Source organism: Thermobia domestica, chromosome 1 (assembly GCF_964235325.1).
Source record: "Thermobia domestica chromosome 1, izTheDome1.hap1.1, whole genome shotgun sequence".
Classification (NCBI taxonomy): domain Eukaryota; kingdom Metazoa; phylum Arthropoda; class Insecta; order Zygentoma; family Lepismatidae; genus Thermobia; species Thermobia domestica.
Window position 1 is genome coordinate 335,820,888 of NC_137454.1, and position 20,351 is coordinate 335,841,238.

A 20,351-nucleotide genomic window follows, 5' to 3' on the forward strand; every position below is an offset into this window, starting at 1 on the left:
CTTTAACGGAAAATTCTGAGTTCCGGACTACAGCATTTAGACATCCTGTGAGAGCGAATACACATACATTTACACACATATACTCTCTCTTTATGGTCTATGGAACCCGGAGGTTCCATGGCGGTTCACAAAATCTCTCCACTGACTTCTATCTTTAACCAGCTATCTGTGATATACATTATACTGTCTGTGATAAATTCTTCGCTCTTTTGTTAATTTTTTTTTTGGGCATTGTTGACCTTCCCCAACCACTACCCATATTCACCCCCATAATTTGTCCGTAATCCCCTCACCGTAATCAAGAATTATACGGAATGTCGGAAAGGAGAAGACGAGATGGAAGAAGAAGAGGAATACCGTGTTCCAAAAAGAGATTAGAATAAAGACGTATTAAGATGCTCTCAGAAGTTTGAAAGAACTGCAACAATTTGCCTTACGAAAAAATGACTCTGATTTACTTAGTGCAATTTCTGAGGCTCAAGTGTGTGCGGAAAGTAGAGCAGCCAAGCAGCAATGCATACAGAAAACACTGTTTAACTACTGGAAAAAATAAAGAAAGCATGTGCTTAGCATATTTTCTATTAATTTTAACCTTTTTGTGTATTAATTCGTAGAAGAAAGAAATACTGTAATTGAAAAAAGTACGTAGAACATTTTCACAGTATGTCCATTATAAGCATGTATTTTAAAAAAGACGTCTACCTCCATTAAGTGGAAACCTGACTTTTACGGAAATTTTTGCGAGTCCCGCTCGATTCCGCTAAAGACAGGTTTCACTGTATATATATATATATAAAACAGTAGTACCGGTACTTGTGCAAGACTCTTGCGCAAGAGTCTTGGTCTTGGTCTTGGTCTTGCACACCTTGGTCTTGGTCTTGGTATTGCATCGGAATTCCTGGTCCTGGTCTTGGTCTTGGTCTTGCATGCAAGACTCTTGCAAAAACTGCAAGACCAAGACTCTTGTGCTCATCATTACCAAGGGATCCTTTTTTGGACCTATAATCTCATGTTTTAGGTACTTGAAATTAGAATAAATGTCAGAATTTGGATTTAAACGGCATCACAAGTGTCACTGTTCGTGTCAGAGACCCCGAAAACTATGGATTCGGTACTAATATTTGGTCATTTTTGATCATTATTATGTATCTCCCTCTTCCCCAAGTTACGAGGCTGAATTTGGTCGTAAACGGTATAGGAAGTCTCAGTATTTAACTCAGCGACCTCGAAAACTATAGATTCGACACTAATATTCGTCATTTTCGATCATTTTTATGTATCCCTCACCTTCACCAAGCTACAGGAGTGAATTTTGATTTAAACTGCACCGGAAGTATTATTGTTTATCTCAGCGATCCCCAAAATTATAGATTCCATTTTAATGTCGATCATTTTCGATCATTTTAAAATATCTTTCCTCTCCCTCTCCCCTAAACTGCATCGTCAAAGTGAACTGACATTATAACATTCCAGGCTTGAATCTTATCTATGTTAAAAATTTGATCGAGATTGCTCGTTTGGTTCCAGTTATTAAATTTTATTTATTATTTTACAACTCCCCCTTCTCCTCTCCCCTAAGTTTTACCGTCAAAGTGAAATGACGAAAACACTCCCAGGCCCAAACTCCATCCATGTTGAAATTTGATCGATATCGGTCGGGTGGTTCAAGAGATTAGGAGTCACAAAAATAGTCACTTTCAATTTTATAATATAGATTTATTGTTGTGATATAATGTTATATCGCTCAATCCTCGATGTGTCGTATACCTAAGGAGGCTAAAAGTTATATTGATAAACAATTATTCAACGTATAAGCATCCACCCATGAAATCAAACTTGCGGTCACATGTACTAAGTTTTTGTCAATGTCATGAAAATGTTATTTCGATATTCATTTTATGAGCACACATTAAAAATTTCCAACGGATGCTTGAGTCTCGGAGCCAAGGCCATACCCATATAGTCGAAACCTATGGTGTACGGTATTACCAATGTTCAATACTACATTTCTCTTTAGTTTTGGAAGAAAAACACCATTAACATATTTTGAAACGAAACGAAATATCTAGTTTAACGTACCACGATTATGCATCGAGGCTAAGGGAGACGGTAATGATGAGAAATGAATGAAATGGTGGAATGAAGAAAGTAGGAGGAAACATCAAAACCCCGAGAAAACCCACGCACACGGTATTTGACCACCAAAACGTTTCCATGGCGCAAGCTACAATCCAACCAGGGACCCGTATAACCACACGTGACTGCTCTACCACCGAGCCGGTACTTGTGCAAGACTCTTGCGCAAGAGTCTTGGTATTGGTCTAGGTCTTGCAGGTATGGTCTTGGTCTTGGTCTTGCACCTCTTGGTCTTGGTCTTGGTCTTGCATTGGGATTCCTGGTCTTGATCTTGGTCTTAGTCTTGCATGCAAGACTCTTGCAAAAGCTGCAAGACCAAGAATCTTGAGCTCATCACTAGTCTTAGGGTATATTAAATAAACTTATAAATGTCCTTTACAATATTACTTATCTATAACAACATTTAAGCAAGTATTCTTTTTTATATAGTTTTCTAGAAAAGCTCATATAATTTACTAACAAAAATATGTAAAGAATTACAAATATTTAAAAGAAAAATAAGTGAAAACGACAGTTTTGAGCTGAAATGCTTTTTCCTGTTTTAGAGATACTTGTAATAAAAGTACACTGAAAAAAAGGGCTTGGTCAGGAATACCAAATTTGTTTGGTCAGAGCATTTGGTCAGTTTTTTTGGTTAATTTAACCAAAATTTGGTCATTTTGACCAAACGTGTTTGGTCATGAACACTATATTTTTTGGTCAGAACATTTGGTTGATTAATTTGGTTATGCGAACCAAATTTTAACTGATTTGGTAATTATTTGGTTTTCCTGACCAAAATGTTTAGTTACAACGTCACATGTGTTTATTTGCATTCTGTGTAAACATTTCGATTACGAAAGTGTGGATTGCATTAGCGCTTTATACCGTAAAAATAAAAAGGAAAAGAAAACGTAGGGCAACAATCATAAGGGACATGTCTTGGAAGTAAAAGAACTGTGTGTAAATGAGGTTGGTTTGCACTATACAACTTTCTCAACGAGTAATTTTCACTTTTCAACGACGTAATGGATGCCTATGTTATAAATTTATTAAGAAGCTGGAATTTACCGCAGCTAATCGACATGTTTCAAGGTAAGTGTACTTTTTCGTATATAAGCTATTAATTTTGCTGTTAGTTCATATGTACTTATTCTATTAGCTGTAAATTTGGCGTATCAAATACACCTTTGGTAAACTTTACAATGCACGCCCCAGCTGCGCATCGATATGTAGAACCGCTTTCAAAGGGTGTAGAATAGAGTAGGGTAGGGTACATTAGAGTAAGGTAAGAGTAGGAACGGGTTAGCTTAAGGTTAGGGAATTTTTGATCCATTTTCATAGAATTAATAGAGAGGAATTTCTCGCTTCAAAGTGAGTACCGGTATACCACCCGGAGCGGGCATTATTAAGTTAAACCTAGGCCCTTACATATAGATAAGGGGGGCATTGACGACACTAGAGCAGGGTATAAAATTGCAGGGGCAAGAGTTGGGGTAATTTCTATTACCACTAGATACTTCCGGAAAGGGGTAAATAAAGTGACACTAACGCTGGTAGTTTGCAAAATAAATTGGTGCATTTATAGTTTACAGATGAACAAAATTCTAAAGTTTACGGAAGAAATATGGTGTATTATTTAGTTTCTCCTCCAGATCACTTGGTATTGAGTCTGACTTACTTGGTAGGGGTTACCATTCGTTATTTGTAAATATAAAGTAGTCATGAGTATAAGTACAGTGCGAACGTATAGCATAAAAAACTACGCATAAAACACTAACCAACTTGTGCTATATGGACACGGAAAACCATTTATGCTATCGAACAGAGTCAGAACAGAAGCGTAGCAGCGGGGCCCCGACAGTTAGAAACGATTTGCGTCCGTAGGGAGCAAACGCGTCAGCGACGGTGGGTATTCGCATAAACGAGGTAGTTAACAACAGCTTACTCTGTCACAGTACTGGGTCCTGAGCCGTCGATGGATTTGGGAGAGATACTAAATGTCATCCGAAATATAGCCTAAAGCATAATTTTGAAAGAACATTTCATGGAACCCAAATATAGAATCCTTACCTTTGAAATCGATATTTCTCGTGACATACGCTGATAAAAGCGTGCATTTAGGGGGGCGCGGTGGCTCAGTGGTAGAGCGTTCACCTCTGGTGCTTGGGGTCCCGGGTTCGATCCCTGCCCCCGCCAAGTGAACTTTGTGGTGGACAAACACCGTACTCGTGGGTTTTCTCGGGGTTCTCCCGTTTCCTCCCACTTTCTTCATTCCACCATTTCACTCATCTCTCATTATCAACGTCTCCTTTAGCCTAACCGGCATAATCGTGGGACGTAAAACTTAAAGATTTCATTTCAAAAGGGTGCATTTTTATTTTCGGTACACCACTCGAAATAATCGTTGAAAAAAATATAATTTTTACTAATTTACTTCTTAGTGACTCCTAAAAGACTTACGCTGGGCGACATGAAAATATCTCACTTAATCACAGGTAAGTATCGATGGCCCCACCAGAAGTAATTGTGAAAAAGTCACAGTTCTTTTACGATTTGCGTATAAATAAATCTTTCTGATTGTCATAAATATACAGTGCATAAAAGTAACCTGTGCTAGGTGGGCACTAGGGGGGCGCGGTGGCTCAGTGGTAGAGCGTTCACCTCTGGTGCTTAGGGTCCCGGGTTCGATCCCAGCCCCCGCCAAGTGAACTTTGTGGTGGACAAACACCGTGCTCGTGGGTTTTCTCGGGGTTCTCCCGTTTCCTCCCACTTTCTTCATTCCACCATTTCACTCATCTCTCATCATCACCGTCTCCTTTAGCCTCACCGGCATAACCGTGGGACGTAAAACTTAAAGATTTCATTTCATTTTTTTTTCATTTAGGTGGGCACTAAAAAGCGCGAATGCTATCTAACAGTCAGGGCAAAGCAAATTTGGTGGGCCGAAGCGGCATCGCAGGGAGCAGGCACGTCAGTGATGGTGGGTATACGCGTAAGTAAAGATATGAAAAGAAGTGGGATATTGCAATGATACGAGTTTCAATAGCACTTGTCATACTTTGACACTAGTAACGCTCCACTTGTAAACGTAAAATTCAGCTTGTGTACACTATGTCATATTTCTTCTGTAAATTTTACAAAATTGTGCTTCCGTAACATGAACCACTATCCCCTCCCTATATATATTCGAGTGTATACTTCTTATTAGGTAACTTCTATTAGGTATTCGGAAAATATTACATTCTTCAAAGCATTCAGAGAATAGTGTATTATCTCCAAAAGATAATTCTGTGGTTTGGAGCAAAACGACCAATGTCAGAAATTGCAAAGAGGAGAGAGAGAGAGAGAGGAGACAGGCTATGATTTCTGCATAGAACCTTTCATTGTTTGTTAGAAGTACATAAGTCGTTGAAAACAATCGGTTAGCATTAGACTTATTGTTATCCATAGGTACTCGTTATGCACCAAATTACAAAATTATTTGCATGAGTTAAAAATGCTCTTAAATTCTTGTTGTTGCTTCTATACCATTGTAACTTTTACAGTATGAAGCTGAAGTATGAAGTTACCATGAACATTTTTCTCTTTAGCTTTGCCCAAATACACCCATTTCTGTAAAGCCCAAGAAAAAAAAACTGGGGTGAGCAATTTACTATACTCTTTGTGTGGCACATGATCGCGTAACATACCAAATTTCGCTTGGTAGTGTAATAAAACTTAAATGCTTTCACCATTGTATAATTCTTTTTTGATATTCAGTAAATATCTGGTTAATTATAAACTTTCAATCTACATTTCAGAACAGGAAATCGACGAAGCAGCATTTAATTCATTAACTGATGAACTAATTACTCAGTTAATTCCCAAAATAGGGATACGTGCAAAGTTCTTAGCAAAATTTAAGGAATTTGTAGAAGCAAACACAGTTGAAATTTATGATGTGCTAGATGACGGTTCTCTCTCATTTGCTTCACCATCAATGTCAACGCCAGATGACTCAGTGTCGGTTCGATCTGAAACTACAGAAAGCAGTTGTTCCATGCCAGCACCAACTAAAAGAGGAACTGATACGATGCTGAAACGAGAAACAAATTTCTCTACAGAGTCTCGGAGTCCGAAGCTCTTCAAGCTGACAGATTTTGTAAGTGTTCTGTCTTAAGTCACTTGAATATCAATTGATACAGTGATACTTATGCTGCACATATGAACTGTGCAAATGTGATTCATTATCAGTCGAAATGTAAAAGATTTTTGCGTTCACTTTTCAATCTGGTGACAGCCTGCGTGTTATTTATTCCATCTTTGTTGGTGCAAGTAACTTTTCTCGGGATATCAATCACGTGTTGTGCTCGTTGTCCAAAGTTTCGAGAACAGACGTTGTTCTCATCATCAGGGTCAGTATCATGAGAACAATGTCTGTTCTCGAGACTTTGCACAACAAACACATCACCTGGCTGATACCCCGAGAAAATTTATTTGCATCACGATACGAGGAAAGCATCAGATGCATTGAAAGAGTTTTTGTAACGTCCCACGGTTATGCCGTTTAGACTAAAGTAAACAGATGATTAATGAAAGTGAACGTTCGCAAATGTTTTTGTGCTCACACCGGGAATTGAATCCGGACCACATACATCAATGATACACCCGTTATCCACTAGAGTAGCTGGGAGGGCGAGGAGATTGGTATTCAGTTATATTTTTGGTTATTTCAATTTAAGCGAAATGACACCACAATATGCAGGATCTTTAAAATTGTAAAGGAACAGGAGGAAAAGGTGCAAACCTTAAAGGTACTACCTCAGTATTTATTAACTACAAGTGAAAATACCCGGATTCGATTTCGTATAAAATTTGATCTAGGTAAACAGCATCTCTGCTCTTAAGTTCCTAATCATAATTCGTTTGTATTTATTCCGTCTCCTTTAGCCTATGAAGCTAAATCAACTGTTGATATATGGTCGGGAAACATTTGACAAGTACTTTTGACGAAAAAGATTTGAATGAAAAGATCTTCTCGGGAGAACTCCGACAAATCCACACACACGGTGTCACTTAGCGCGATTTGGAATCAAACAAAGTATCTCACACGTCAGAGGTCAACCCTCTACCACTGAACCACCGAGGCCCCGATCATACTTTAAAAACTGCCAATGATTTACCTATTTTGTGCCAGGGTTTGCAAGAACCATGTTTTAAAAAATTGTTTAGTTTTTTTTTTCCTGCTAATTGAACGTATGGAACACATTAATATAAGTCGATACTAACCTGAAAGTGTTCCTGTAAGATTAAAACGTGGTTCTTCAATGTTCATATGTATTTCTGGCAAAAATATCGTGTGCCTTTCATCAGGATGGCTCAAAATGTAAAGTGTATATGCGTTCAAGCTGAGTATTTCAATAGTATAAGGTAATAATGGGACTGTGTAGATATTCTTACTGTTTACAACATGAAACTACAGTCGAGAAATTTTTCACCTACTCTTCAGTTAAGCAACCAACTAATCTATTAAGGATTAAATAGTGCACTAAATTAATCGATACTTAGTTTCTATGTGTTTCTATTTACAAGACTGAACAAGTCCAAATTTTGTATGCTTAATCTTCAAATCCTTCATTACAAGAGTTACTTTGTTGATAAGAAATCATAAGTAGCATATATTACTAAATATTTTTGCGACTTTCTTCGTCGTAGATAGTCATTATACTTATATAGTACCACTATTACGTTATACCATTGAAGTACTAAGCTAGAACATGTAATTTACATCAGTTCTACATGTTTGAAGAATTAAACCATTCTGATGAAAGGCATTCGATATTTGTGCCGGAAATATAGATTACCATATGAAGGCAAATTTCAAGTTCAGCTTCACAGGAACAGTTCCAGGACATTTTTTTTTTTTTTGTTTTTTTGTTTTTTTTTGTAAATATATTTCTTTCTTTATTATATATTACATATGGATATAAATACTTGTACAGAAGACTTATGAAAATATAGAATCATTTTAACTGATATTTGAAAAAATATAGGAATTTATTTATTGAGTTTTTAATGTAATGCAGATCTGTTTGGTAAGTTTATTCTTCTCTTTCAGAATGTGGCATAGATATTGAAAACAGCTTAGCGTGGCTAAAGCATAGTGTCGAGCCCTGGCAGGAAGTACTTGATCACTGGAAGAAAACGTTGAAAGTTCGATGCAAGCAAGAGGGCAAAACTGTTCATGAAATAATTTCAACTTGGCCAGCATTGAAGCAGCCTTTGGGATATACATTGGTAAGATTCATTTAATTAACCTGCATTCTGTTTTACTACTAAGGACTGTGTTGTTACTGAATAGGCCATAATTTACAAGCATTGAATTATTCTTTGGGGCTGAGAACACTCATACAAAATCTTTTGCTCACGTCCAGAAGTTGATTTTTTCATAACGTACTTTTTAGAACAGAAGTTTTCTTTAAAATTGTGTCGCGTTTGACAAGAAAATAGTAAAAGCCTTCAGGATAGTCATACTGAATATTGAAATGACATATACTAGTGTAGGTATTTGTATGTGTGAGCTAATAGACCTTAGTTGTCATAAAACCATAATAAAAATATATATAAATGGTGGACATGAATTACTTCCTTGTCCTCTTATGTAATATCTGTTCATGAATGTTGAGATATCTTGAAGCAGGTCTGAACTGCCTGTAGGTTGGTGGTTATCGGTTCGATGCCCGGTAGGTGTATAATTTTATAACAGTAATTCAGATTCAACTACAAACTATAGATTCCTTCCTGTTTAGCTCCGGTGATGAAAGAGGATAGAGGCAATCAATGAATCTGGAAAGTTTTTGCAGTTTCCTTTTCAAAAGTGCACATTTTGCATTGTATTTAGATTGCATATTAAAAGAACTAAAACATGTCTAATAATCTTTTTTGCTGGTTCTTTATAACATATTCATCCACATGCATGTAACACAAAGTGGGAAAGGATTAAGTTCAGTTTATTAGCAACTCGATCTTCCTTTGAACAACTAGATGAAAAGCTCAATCGCAAGTCTGAAAACAAATACTCTAAACCTAAAATTATTGTTTCCATTTTTAAGACGCATATGATTACGTGGCCATACATTACGAACACGTGCACTGACTTTACCTTGCAATGGAAAGGAACGTATCATATTCAGTAAGATAACAATTGAGAACTGAGTTCTTACAACACGATGTCACTTGCTTATGAAAGCGAGATCTCAGAAGAACAATACTTACATGACTGATAAACAATCTTTCTTGTGATTGCCTACCAACCAAGCATATACGTACAGCAATAGAAACTTTGACGGTGATTTTTTTAAGTGCATGAAGTACTTTTCGATTCAATAAGTCTTTTTCTTTTACTCAGTAGATAGCAAATAGTGGTTTTATTGTCTGATAAACGCTAACAATATTGTAGAATTTTCTTCACTTTGTCCTTTGACAAATTAATATGAAACCCTAGCGGCCTTATTTCAGAAAGTAGAACCTTGGCTTTACATTCGGAAGCTTCCGGGCTCAAATCCGGTCATCGTGACTGAAATTTCCGTGGATTTTTCCTCAGTCATTCCAGCAAATACCGGGATGGTACCTGTAATATTAAGTCCAGATCAATACTTTCCCCATCCTTGCCTAATCTATCCGAGTAAATAGACCTTTGTTTACATTAACCTATATAACCAAAAACCATTATAACACGACGAAAGCCCGTGATGCCACAACCTCAATATGGGTCTAACTGGCAATTATCGTCAATGTAACATCTTCTTGCACCACGTTTCTGGCTTTTGTGGTCTACTTATTTAAGCTACCAGTAAGTCAATTTCCTCAAGATGTTGGACAACACCAGAGGAAAGCAGGTTGAATTTGAACCCAAGTCAAAGTCCATAAAAGTACACGCTGTAACTAGTAGTTTGTATTGAAATTGTTACAGTTAAGAAATTTCATTTATGCACGTAAAGGAAGTTGTGATTCTTAAAAATTAATGAAATAATGTTATTAATGTAAATGTTTTAATACAATGGAATTCCATTTCCAGATTGATCAAGATTTCAAAGACTTATATCCTGATCATACATCCTTGTTCGTGAAATGGGATTCTGTCAGTAAAAAATTGGAAAAACTAATGAAGAAACGGCTACATGACGCTCCAGCAGTCGAACTTTTAAGTCTGTTAGACACAGAAAGTGTTACAGAAGGTAATATTATTTTTGTGTTCTTTAATTCTTCCTTTGTTCTGTTTCATTAACTTGAAATTGTAATTACTTGTATGAATGAAGTAGATTTTTCTATCTGAATCCAGTTTTATTGCAACAAGTATGTTGTAATGATCATATTAATAATTATACATTGGTTGTAAGTAGTAGACACTATACGTACAATATATACTCAGTTGTTCAGCATTGATTCAAAGAGTAGATCTCATTTCTCCAGATAAGCCTCTATTCAAACCGGAAGTGGTATGAATCAGTCGTTTAGGGTTTCAACATTGATCGTTATAAATCAAACATGGTTATTGATAGTTAGAAACTGTTTCCCTGATTCGATTTAGCGTCTCAAGTAAAGTAAACACATTAACCGGTGTTTCTGTACAAAAACCGAAAATAGTAAAGCTATACTACTACTTCCGGTAAAAATAGTGGCATCCATACAGCATCCGATTTTTTTTTTTTCTACTGAAACCGGGAGAAGTAAAAACTAGTAGTTATTGTAGTTTCAATTTTGATTCCTAATAATTATAACGGATAGCAGAAATCTGTTTTTCTTATAGACTCAGCGCACGAAGAACAGATTATCTCTCTCTCCCTGTATTGGAACCGAAAGTTATGTGTCTACTACTTGCGGTTTTGTTATTAAATTGGCATAGTTTTTAAGTCTACCATAGTTTCAACTGTAAAACAAAACTCACTCATATTGAGTTACTAATGATTAAAGATATAATTTTTATAACACTGCAAAATAGTTCACTACTAAAAACAAAATGACTTTCATTCATATAGTTCTTTCTTATCCATCACAAACATTGCAGATTTGTTTCAAACCATTAAGCATTAAAATTAATATAGAAAATAATGGAATTGATTCACAGAGCTGTAATGGGTGGGGCATTTGCCACTGCAAACTACTGTCAAACGTCCGGTAGGCATTTTAATCGAAATAGTATATAATTTTTAAGATTTTATATGGAAGATATAATAATGCAGGAGTCCGCGTATAAAAAACAATTTCGGTAAAAATATTTTTTATTTTATATTCTATTGTATAGTTTTCATTTTTATTTTTAGATACCAGATCCAGTGTACTACTTTCATTGCTTGGTACCCTGTGTAGGTCAACATCACATATAAAAACATCGAAGAAAATTTGGAAGCCAACTGTGAAAGAGTCTCAGGATAGTTTCTTCTGTCATGTTAATGTAAGTAAAGTATATTTTATTCTATTGATTGATCATGGTCAGCCAGATCAGGTGTCAACTACGTATGTTTTGTTAAGAAAATAAAGTTACGTCTTTTTATTGATCTGGCATGGGCATGAATAATATGAGAATTAGATCTGTTAAATCAATATTTCGGTGGAGAGAGGCAATGAAAATCTTAAGAGGGGCAGAAGCGGGGTCGCACTTGCTATTAGCCAACTAGGCCCATGCCTGGAGTGCAAAATTTAAAAACTATTGAGATAAACTCTCACATTTCATTTCAAACTCTTTATAAACATCTGATTGGCATTATATTTCATACAGAAACATAACTTAGTTTATTGTTAATTTCAAATAACGTGAGGACGAGAGAGAAAGAAAGAAATGAAGTGAAATTTTTAAGTTTTACGTCCCGCGGTTATGCTGGTTAGGCTAAAGGAGACGGTGATGATGAGAAATGAATGAAGTGGTGGAATGAAAAAAGTGGGAGGAAAGGGGAGAACCTCAAGAAAACCCACGAGCACGATATTTGTGCACCACAAAGTCTACACGGCGTGAGCTGGGATCAAACCAAGGACCCCAACCACCGGAAGTGAACGCTCTACCACTGAGACACCGCGCCCCCGAGAGAGAGAAGTAGATTATTATCCATTGCTGGCTATCCATAATTATCCAATTGTATCGGGCGTGGACGAAAGGTTCAGTTTTCTAGAATACGTAACACAGTTCGTAGTCCGACTGGGATTTTGGGGTATGCTTGGAGATCACACAGCAAAGGTTCAACAACTTGTTTATTAATAGAGTTGGTCTTCTTCCCCTATCTCCGATCATTAAGTTCGGAGGACTGTAGCGTAAACTAAAGTAATTTGTGCCTTTCAAAGTGGTATGAAAATGTTCTCGCCAATAATTCCCCCCCCCCCCACACACACACACTCAAAGACACACGTTGGAAAGAAAATTAAGGTTACGCCAAGAACCCTGTTTTCGGAGTGTGAAGCTGAGCTACGACGTTTCATTACATGTGAACAAATACGAACTCGATACATTTATTTAATAATAACCAAACAGTGGCCGCGGTGGCTCAGTGATAGACCGTTCATCTCTGGTGCATGAGGTCCCGGGTTCAAACCTTGCTCCAACCAAGTGAACTTTGTGGTGAACTAACACCGTGTGCGTGGGTTTCCTCGAGGTTCTCCAGTTTTCTCCCACTTTCTTCATTACACCATTTCATTCATTTCTCATCACAGTCTCCTTAAGCGTAGCCGGCATAACTGTGGGGCATAAAACTCAAAAATTTCATTTCATTTTAATAACCAAATCACTTACTGAGCATAAATGTGATCTATTCTATATTCTCTGTTGGTAAATGCTAGTGAGGAAGTTCTTAAGTCTATTTGAGGACAAGTTGTCGAGTTTTCGTAATTTGTAGCTTCTGTCCTTGTTTGAACGTATCGTTTTTGCAGTCAGATATAAATAGCTTTTGAAAACCTTTGCAGCTTTTAAAGCATTTAAGAGCTTTTAAAACTTTGCAGTATTAGTATTACTTACCAATTTTTTAGCTTCAAAATAACATATATTTATAGGCGCAAAATGCATATGTCATTGTAAATGTACAATAAATAATGCTTCAGACTATTGAGGAAGAAGAAGTGTCTTTGTTCTTATATGTAAGAAAACTTATTTAAGTATGTAACATGATCAGTTAACCTCTCTCTGATTCCAACAGGTAATGGGTGATGTTCAACCTTTCATGGAAACGAGAGACCTGCAACATTCGTTGAGTGTTCGTTGTTGGCAATTACGGAATAAGGAGCTGCTTTACATACAGCTACGTTAAATAACTTTCGTCTGCAATATAGATTTTTGTGTTTCCTCCGAAAATGAACTCTAAGTGATTTGGCCCCTTGAAATTCGCGAAAACAACCTTCATCAATACATCTAAAGACTCCATTGAAGGATATTCTGTGTTTGAGCTTTAAATGAAGGATAAGTGTTGCTACTAGCATAAAATTTGATTTGCAAATTGAACAAACAGGCATTGTTACAAACAATTCCATATAATTCATTCAATTACGTATAACGCATGTACTGAAATAACATTTGTTTTAGAGAAACGTGATTCAAGCAAGCATAAAATATCAGTAGTTGTATCTGTTTCGACCACTATTGTTTACAGATATTTCATATCAGTTAAAAAAAAAAAACAAACAAACAATCATATCCAACAATAGTGTATCGTCTGTTTATCGTGAGGAGTACTTATGTCATATACAACTTTTTGCAGAAGAGAGCCAAAGATGTTCCCCTTCCTTAGGGAATTCTGCGTTAAACACAAAAAGTTTTAAAACATATGTCCACACCCTTGAGCACGTTGTCTAGCTCAGTTAAGAATAGTTTATAATTTATTTGAAAGATCTTCAATGCTGTTTGCTGGGAGTAAATTTATAACTTTTCTCACAGTTTTTTACCTTTTTTGTTATAAAGATTTATATTTGGCCTAAAAATGTTATTTTATTTTCACTAACCAGTTGATACATGTTAATATCATTGTTTTATTTTGAATAGATTTATATTTGGCCTAAAATGTTACTTTATCTTCAGTAAACAGTTAGTTTCGTTATGTAATTTTTGAAAAGATTTATATTTGGCCTAAAATCTATTTTATTTTCAGTCAGCAGTTGATAAATGTTAATATCATTGTTTAATTTTGAATTTAATATTTTTGTTTAATTTTGAAGTCTGTATGGCTCAGTTGCTATATTCAGTTATAATAAATTCTTGTGTAGAAAAGTATTGTAAGTACATGCTTTATATCCTAAATTCGTTCTATTTTTCTCCTAAAGTTGATTTATAACTTTGTTCATATATGTGTGTACATGTATTAGAACTTCATGAAAATGTACATGTATTCATGTACATGCATGCTATTCTAGGAATAAACCAAGCCTCGAATATGTGTTCAGGACCTCATTATAAGAAAACCAAGTTTATTTGCAACTTTGGTCGGAAGCGCCTAATTATGCAGATGACACCAATTTAAGATAATTTAAGACATACAAGAGTGAAGAAATGCGTCTGAGCCGTGACTCGAACCCGGGATCTTCGTCTTACCATGCAGATGTGCTACCCAGTCCGCTCTCGGTAACAACAATACATTCTTTCACTCTTTATAACGATGCTGTTCCACAAGGTGGAAGAATGTATGGCTGTTCTGGGAGCGGACTGAATGGTGCAGTGGTACCGCATCTGCATGGTAAGCGGGAGGTTCCAGGTTGGAATTCCGGTTCAGTTATATGTTTTTCAGTCTTTGTATATCTTTGATTTCGTGCCTACAAAGGGTTTGGTGTGACAAAATTGGTTGTTTTCTCAATTTATCAATATATTAATGTAATTATTTAAATTGATCGTAGGATACTACATTGAATAAAACAATCGAGGAACTTTGCATACGGTTGAGTACCTCGATACGAGAGGGTTGTTTTAATTTGATCCGAAACGTTTGATTACGGAAAAGTAAGTATGTTCTACTTACCTTCAATTGGCCTCATTTCTGTAATTAGGCTTTTCCAACCGAAGTCGCAAATAAACTCTTTACTTATAGTGAGGTTCTGAACACGTGTGCGACGTTTCTCGGTTGTTTTATTCATTGTAGCCGCTCCTGCGAACAATTCTACTGATTATCTTAAATTGGCCCCAGTTACGTAAATATGTATTTCCGACCAAAGTCGTAAATAAACTTTTTTCTTGCATTAACATTTTAAATACGTATGCGAAGTTTTTCAGCAACTAGTTTCTCATTTATTTGAAAAATCTTCAATGCTGTTTACTGGGAGTAAAATTACAGCATAAGTTTTCTTTAAGTTCTTTACGTTTTTTCTTGAAGTTTTGAATTTGATCTAAAAATCTTACTTTCAGTACTTTAACAGATGTTAATATCATTGTTTAATTTTGAAACCTGTATGACTCAGTTGCTGTTTTTTTACTATTATTATTTACAATAGAATGATTTTGTAGAAAAATGTTGTGTGTAAATTCTTTATATATTAAATAGTTCTATTTTCCTCAAAAAATTGATTTGCAACTTTGTGTACATATACATAGAGTTTTAAATTTACATGTATTCGTATACATATTTCGTATGTTGCTTCAAAATGTATATGTAAATCTTATTTTTGAAGAAGTTCTTAGTAACTAGAAGCAATAACTTCTAACTTTATATGTGGGTTACCGCAAAAGTCATGGCAACTTTTTTTTTTTCTTTCTTACGAAAATGGTCACGCATCAAAAACTTCTGAAATATCCAAATGGAAGGTTAGCATATACGTAAACGTTACATATAAGGAATTGTGTAAACATACACATCTCCATCAGAATATAGCACGAGAAAAAAAAAAAGTAAAAATGATTGTTCGTATTATGGGAATATGTATTTATATCCAATCTATACGTAATATTTACATATGTATTAACTTTCCATTTGCATGTTTAAAAATTTCTTGCTTTGTTACCATTTTTGTTAGAAAAAATTTCCCATGAATTTTGTGATAACCCTCGTATTATTTTCAGTTTAGTACCTATAGCAACAGTCTTTGGTAATTGCTACCAAATGGTTTGGTCAAATTCACTAAATACGCGTTTAGTATTTGCAACCAAATTATTTGGTTCCAAGAACCAAATTTCGTTCATTTTAACCAAATTTTTGGTATTCCCAACCAAATTCTACTTGTTTGGTCATTATTTGGTCAAAATTACCAAATGCATATTTGGTACTGGTAACCAAATAATAGGTTCCTGCAACCAAACAAATCGTGACCAAACGATTTAGTGCTGGTGACCAAGCGTTTGGTTGGCGCTATATTGACCAAACGATTTGGTACCCAGGAACTATTTTTTGGTCAATTTGACCAAACTTTTTTTTCAGTGTATGTTTTTTTTTTTTTAAATAATGGTTACAAATTAATTATGCAGTTTTATATTCTTGAGTCTCTAAGACGCAGCCCGATCGTTTATGAAACTTTTTTTTCCGCCCGACCATTGTAGGGTTAAAGCTACCACCTGAAACCCGAGTTGAAAGGCTCTGATTTATTTTCAGGCGTGTCGCCACGTTTGGCCTAATCCTCGTTTCGCCTAACCAATTATCTGGCACTTTTATGACAGATAAATGATAATATTTGTGTCCGCCATTTTAGGCGAAAAAAGGATCCTCGTTTGTCCTAATCCTCGTTACGCCTAAAATGGCGGACAATAAGAAAAAATCGTGGAAATTCAACTAGAGGGAAATTATATAACCGAAAATTCCCTAGTATATAAAAAATTAAGAAATGCAAAATATATAGATTAATATTATATTAACTATTTTCGAGGAGTTAGGATTACCAAAACTCCTTTATGTATTTACTAGGACTATGGATATATACGAATATATATGAGTACGTGAATACCAAAACCCGTTAAATTCACATTTAAAAATTTGTGACAGATCGAGAAAAACTGTTTAAACACGTCATAATTGTAACTAGAAACTAAAGAACATTAAAAAATTAAGAATAATGTGAGTGTTGGTCTGTCGAAAGCTGTATAATCACACTAGTCTGTGAATTGCGTTATTGAAGAAAATAGTTTGGATTTAACAGGTTTTGCGTATGTAAATGGAAATAACAGCTTTTGCATCTGGACGAGCGGCCATTTTTGTTGAAGCTCAAGATACAAAACCTGTCAAAAAGAAAGGGAGTCAGAGCCAGAAATCGGTATTATGCCTATTAAAATATTGGGGGGGGGGGGTATTATCGACTATATATTGCACAAGATTGGCACAAATGAATATGGATACATAAATGCTACATTAATTTTGTTTTAAATTGAAAACAATGGATCCAAATGTGCAAAAAATTGAATTATGTAACCTCCTCTCCATCATCATCTACTAAATGGAAATCCATATCGTCGTCGTCCTCTGGTGCATCACCATTTTCTCGGTTTTCTATTCCTCAAAAACCTCTTTGTAAAACGTGAGCTTTGAGCTGCTTTCAATCGTCAAACCCTTCGTAACTACAAGCGGAGTTAATTATACCTATCCGTATACATTTCTAAACTGAATGACTATATTTTGGAAGAGTTTGTAACCTTTTATGGACTAACATAGGGTGAATATTAATTTGCCAACTATCCCAATATATGAATTTGAAATATAGCAAAACAAAATGTGCAAATGTTGAGTTTGAGCAAAACAGTGGCAGAAAGAGAATCAGAAATGGTAAATAAGTGGCAAAATTTTGTAACATGTTGTACCAGAAGCATGTTATAATTTTGAATGATAATTGACACGAGACATTTTAAGAAAGAGGTTCTGCCGAAGCTGAAGAGACCGTTTAGAGAAGAACCTAATCCAACAATGTTCTGTTCAAAGTAAAGAGTTACCCTGAAATACAAAACAAACGACTTTTAACCATAGATAGTCCACTCACCTTGTCTTTTTGGCTACATTTCGTTTCCAGTTTTTCATGTGTCTTGTACGTTTTCTAGACAATTTTGGTGTTGCCTGATAAAAAAAATTATGATCATCGCTGCTTATAGTATCGTTTTCTTTCGATTTTGCGTGCATATGTCTAGTAATTATTAACGAAAAGCAAATAAGCACAGAAAAGTTTCACGAACAGTTAGGTTAAGACGTATAGTGTCTCCATTTTCAGTCCAGGGTGCGCGGTGGCTTAGTAGTAGAGCGTTCAGCTTCGGTGCTTGGAGTCCCTGGTTCGATCTCAGCTCGCGCCATGTGTGGACAAACACCGCCATGTGTGGACTTTGTGGTGGACAAACACCGTGCTCGTGGGTTTTCCCGGGGTTCTAAAAGAAGCATTAATGTTGTTTTTGTAGTATCATCTTTTTAAGTAATGAATGGGAAATTTAGGTCTGTATATAATACGAATGATATACGGAAGTGAAACGTGATAACCCATAAATGTGTGTTTATCAAAATTTACGAACACTTACATTTTTACGAACATTTTTCGTTTTTTGGTTTAAACCATTTATTTTATAACAGCTGATTTAAACCAGCAAACCCTGGTGCGATGAGTCTCGATTTCCATCTCATCACGCCGATAGTTATCTATAATTTGGTGCCAGCCCAACGAAATCATGTCAGGTTGGAATTGTACAAGATAACGGAGACCATGTTGATTTATAGTGTTTTTCTGTAAACAATGTTTTGGCCCTTTGGTACCTACTATTCACCCGTATTGTATCGAAGTACGAAGATCACCAGAGTCAACTATATCTTTATTTCTGTCATACGAGTGGAAATGGAGTGTACCAGCAGGACAACCACCCTCGTAACAGATCCCGGTTGGCCACCATCTATTTGGAGGAGCATTCAACTTCTTCCTGCTGAAACAACCACCGAGAAACCCGGATTTCAACCTCATTGTGTATCTCAGAGACTTATGCTATGGACATTCCCGGTAGTATGTGAAACGAGTGGAAATTCAACTCAAAAGTTGTAATTTCAAAAGTAATAAGAAATGAAATATATTTTTCTTCTTTCTTTGTCAGTAACACATTGAGATGTTTGAATTGTGGAATTATCCAAAGAGCAATTTGTCAGCGGAGCGATTTGTCACAAATCACTCATTGCGATCACAATTGTCCATTGTTAAGTTATGGGCAAATTTAGGGATCTTTTCTCAGATCTAGCTCGAAATAGTTACAAATTTCATTCATATTGTAATTACAATAGAATCACAATCGGATCTGTTATAATGCATTAACAGTTCAAAAAAGCGTTGAAACTGGAATGAAATCGTCTGAAAGATCAGCAAAACCTACAATAAAATAACTTTTGCACCTACATAAGAAAGAAACACACAAACTATATTTCCTTTAACGTACCGATTAGCAGTACCATTTGACAATATTAAATATTTGGAAACAAACTGCAAACTAAAAGTTACTTTTGAACAGCACTCGCCTTTAAATAAAATTAATAACAGGTGTAACTTTTTGTGTTTCTCTCATCTCAAATATAGTCACTATACACCCTGTGGGGGCATTAATATTCTCAAAATGGAACGGAAAATTAACTGTACAATTGTCGAAATCTTTTTCCGAAAGCAAATAGTCTTATTACAAATTAATTATGGGAAAACTAATTTGTATTTCTCAGTTCTTCACATAGTAGGGAATATCTTTTGTTTGAAAAATTTCCCTCCAGTTTTATCTCCAAGATTTTTTTATAGTCCACCATTTTAGGCAAAACGAGGATTAGACCAAACGAGTATCCTTATTTCGCCTAAAATGGCGGACATAAAGCTTATCTTTTATGTGTCATAAAAGTGTCAGATAATTGGTTAGGTGAAACGAGGATTAGGCCAAACGATGCAAGATCATTTTCAGGAAATGAGAGTGACAAATTTTAGATTATCTTTGATGAAAAATTATGCTGCAGGATAAAGAGAGAAGTTCTCACTTTAAAAAAAAAAAAAATCATTGATATAACATCTTCCTGGAAGCTAGGGTGGCTCAGTGGTAGATCACTCAGCTGTGGTGTATGGATCCCTAGTTCGATCCCAGCTAACGCCAAGTGAGTTTTGTGGTGGATAAACAACGTGTGCATTTTTTTTTAAGGGGAGACTCCCGTTCCTTCGCACATTCTTCTTTCCACCGTTTCATTCACTACCACCATCACCTTCTCTTATAGTCTCAATACATGACAGTGGTATTAATACGTAAAATTATATATTTCATTACATTTTAACATTTTTCATAGTAGTGACCTAGCTATATTACTTTTTCATCCAGAAACAGT

General features: G+C 35.6%; 1 protein-coding gene across 1 annotated transcript; it reads left to right on the forward strand.

The window, feature by feature from the left end:
• The first annotated feature begins 2,974 nt into the window (after positions 1–2,974).
• LOC145663172 (uncharacterized) lies at positions 2,975–13,631 on the forward strand. Its single transcript, XM_081729506.1, has 5 exons — positions 2,975–3,210; positions 8,216–8,394; positions 10,175–10,334; positions 11,421–11,551; positions 13,278–13,631. Exons 1-5 carry the CDS (start codon positions 3,144–3,146, stop codon positions 13,386–13,388), a joined length of 648 nt encoding a protein of 215 aa, XP_081585632.1. The 5' UTR covers positions 2,975–3,143; the 3' UTR covers positions 13,389–13,631.
• The last annotated feature ends 6,720 nt before the right edge of the window (positions 13,632–20,351 follow it).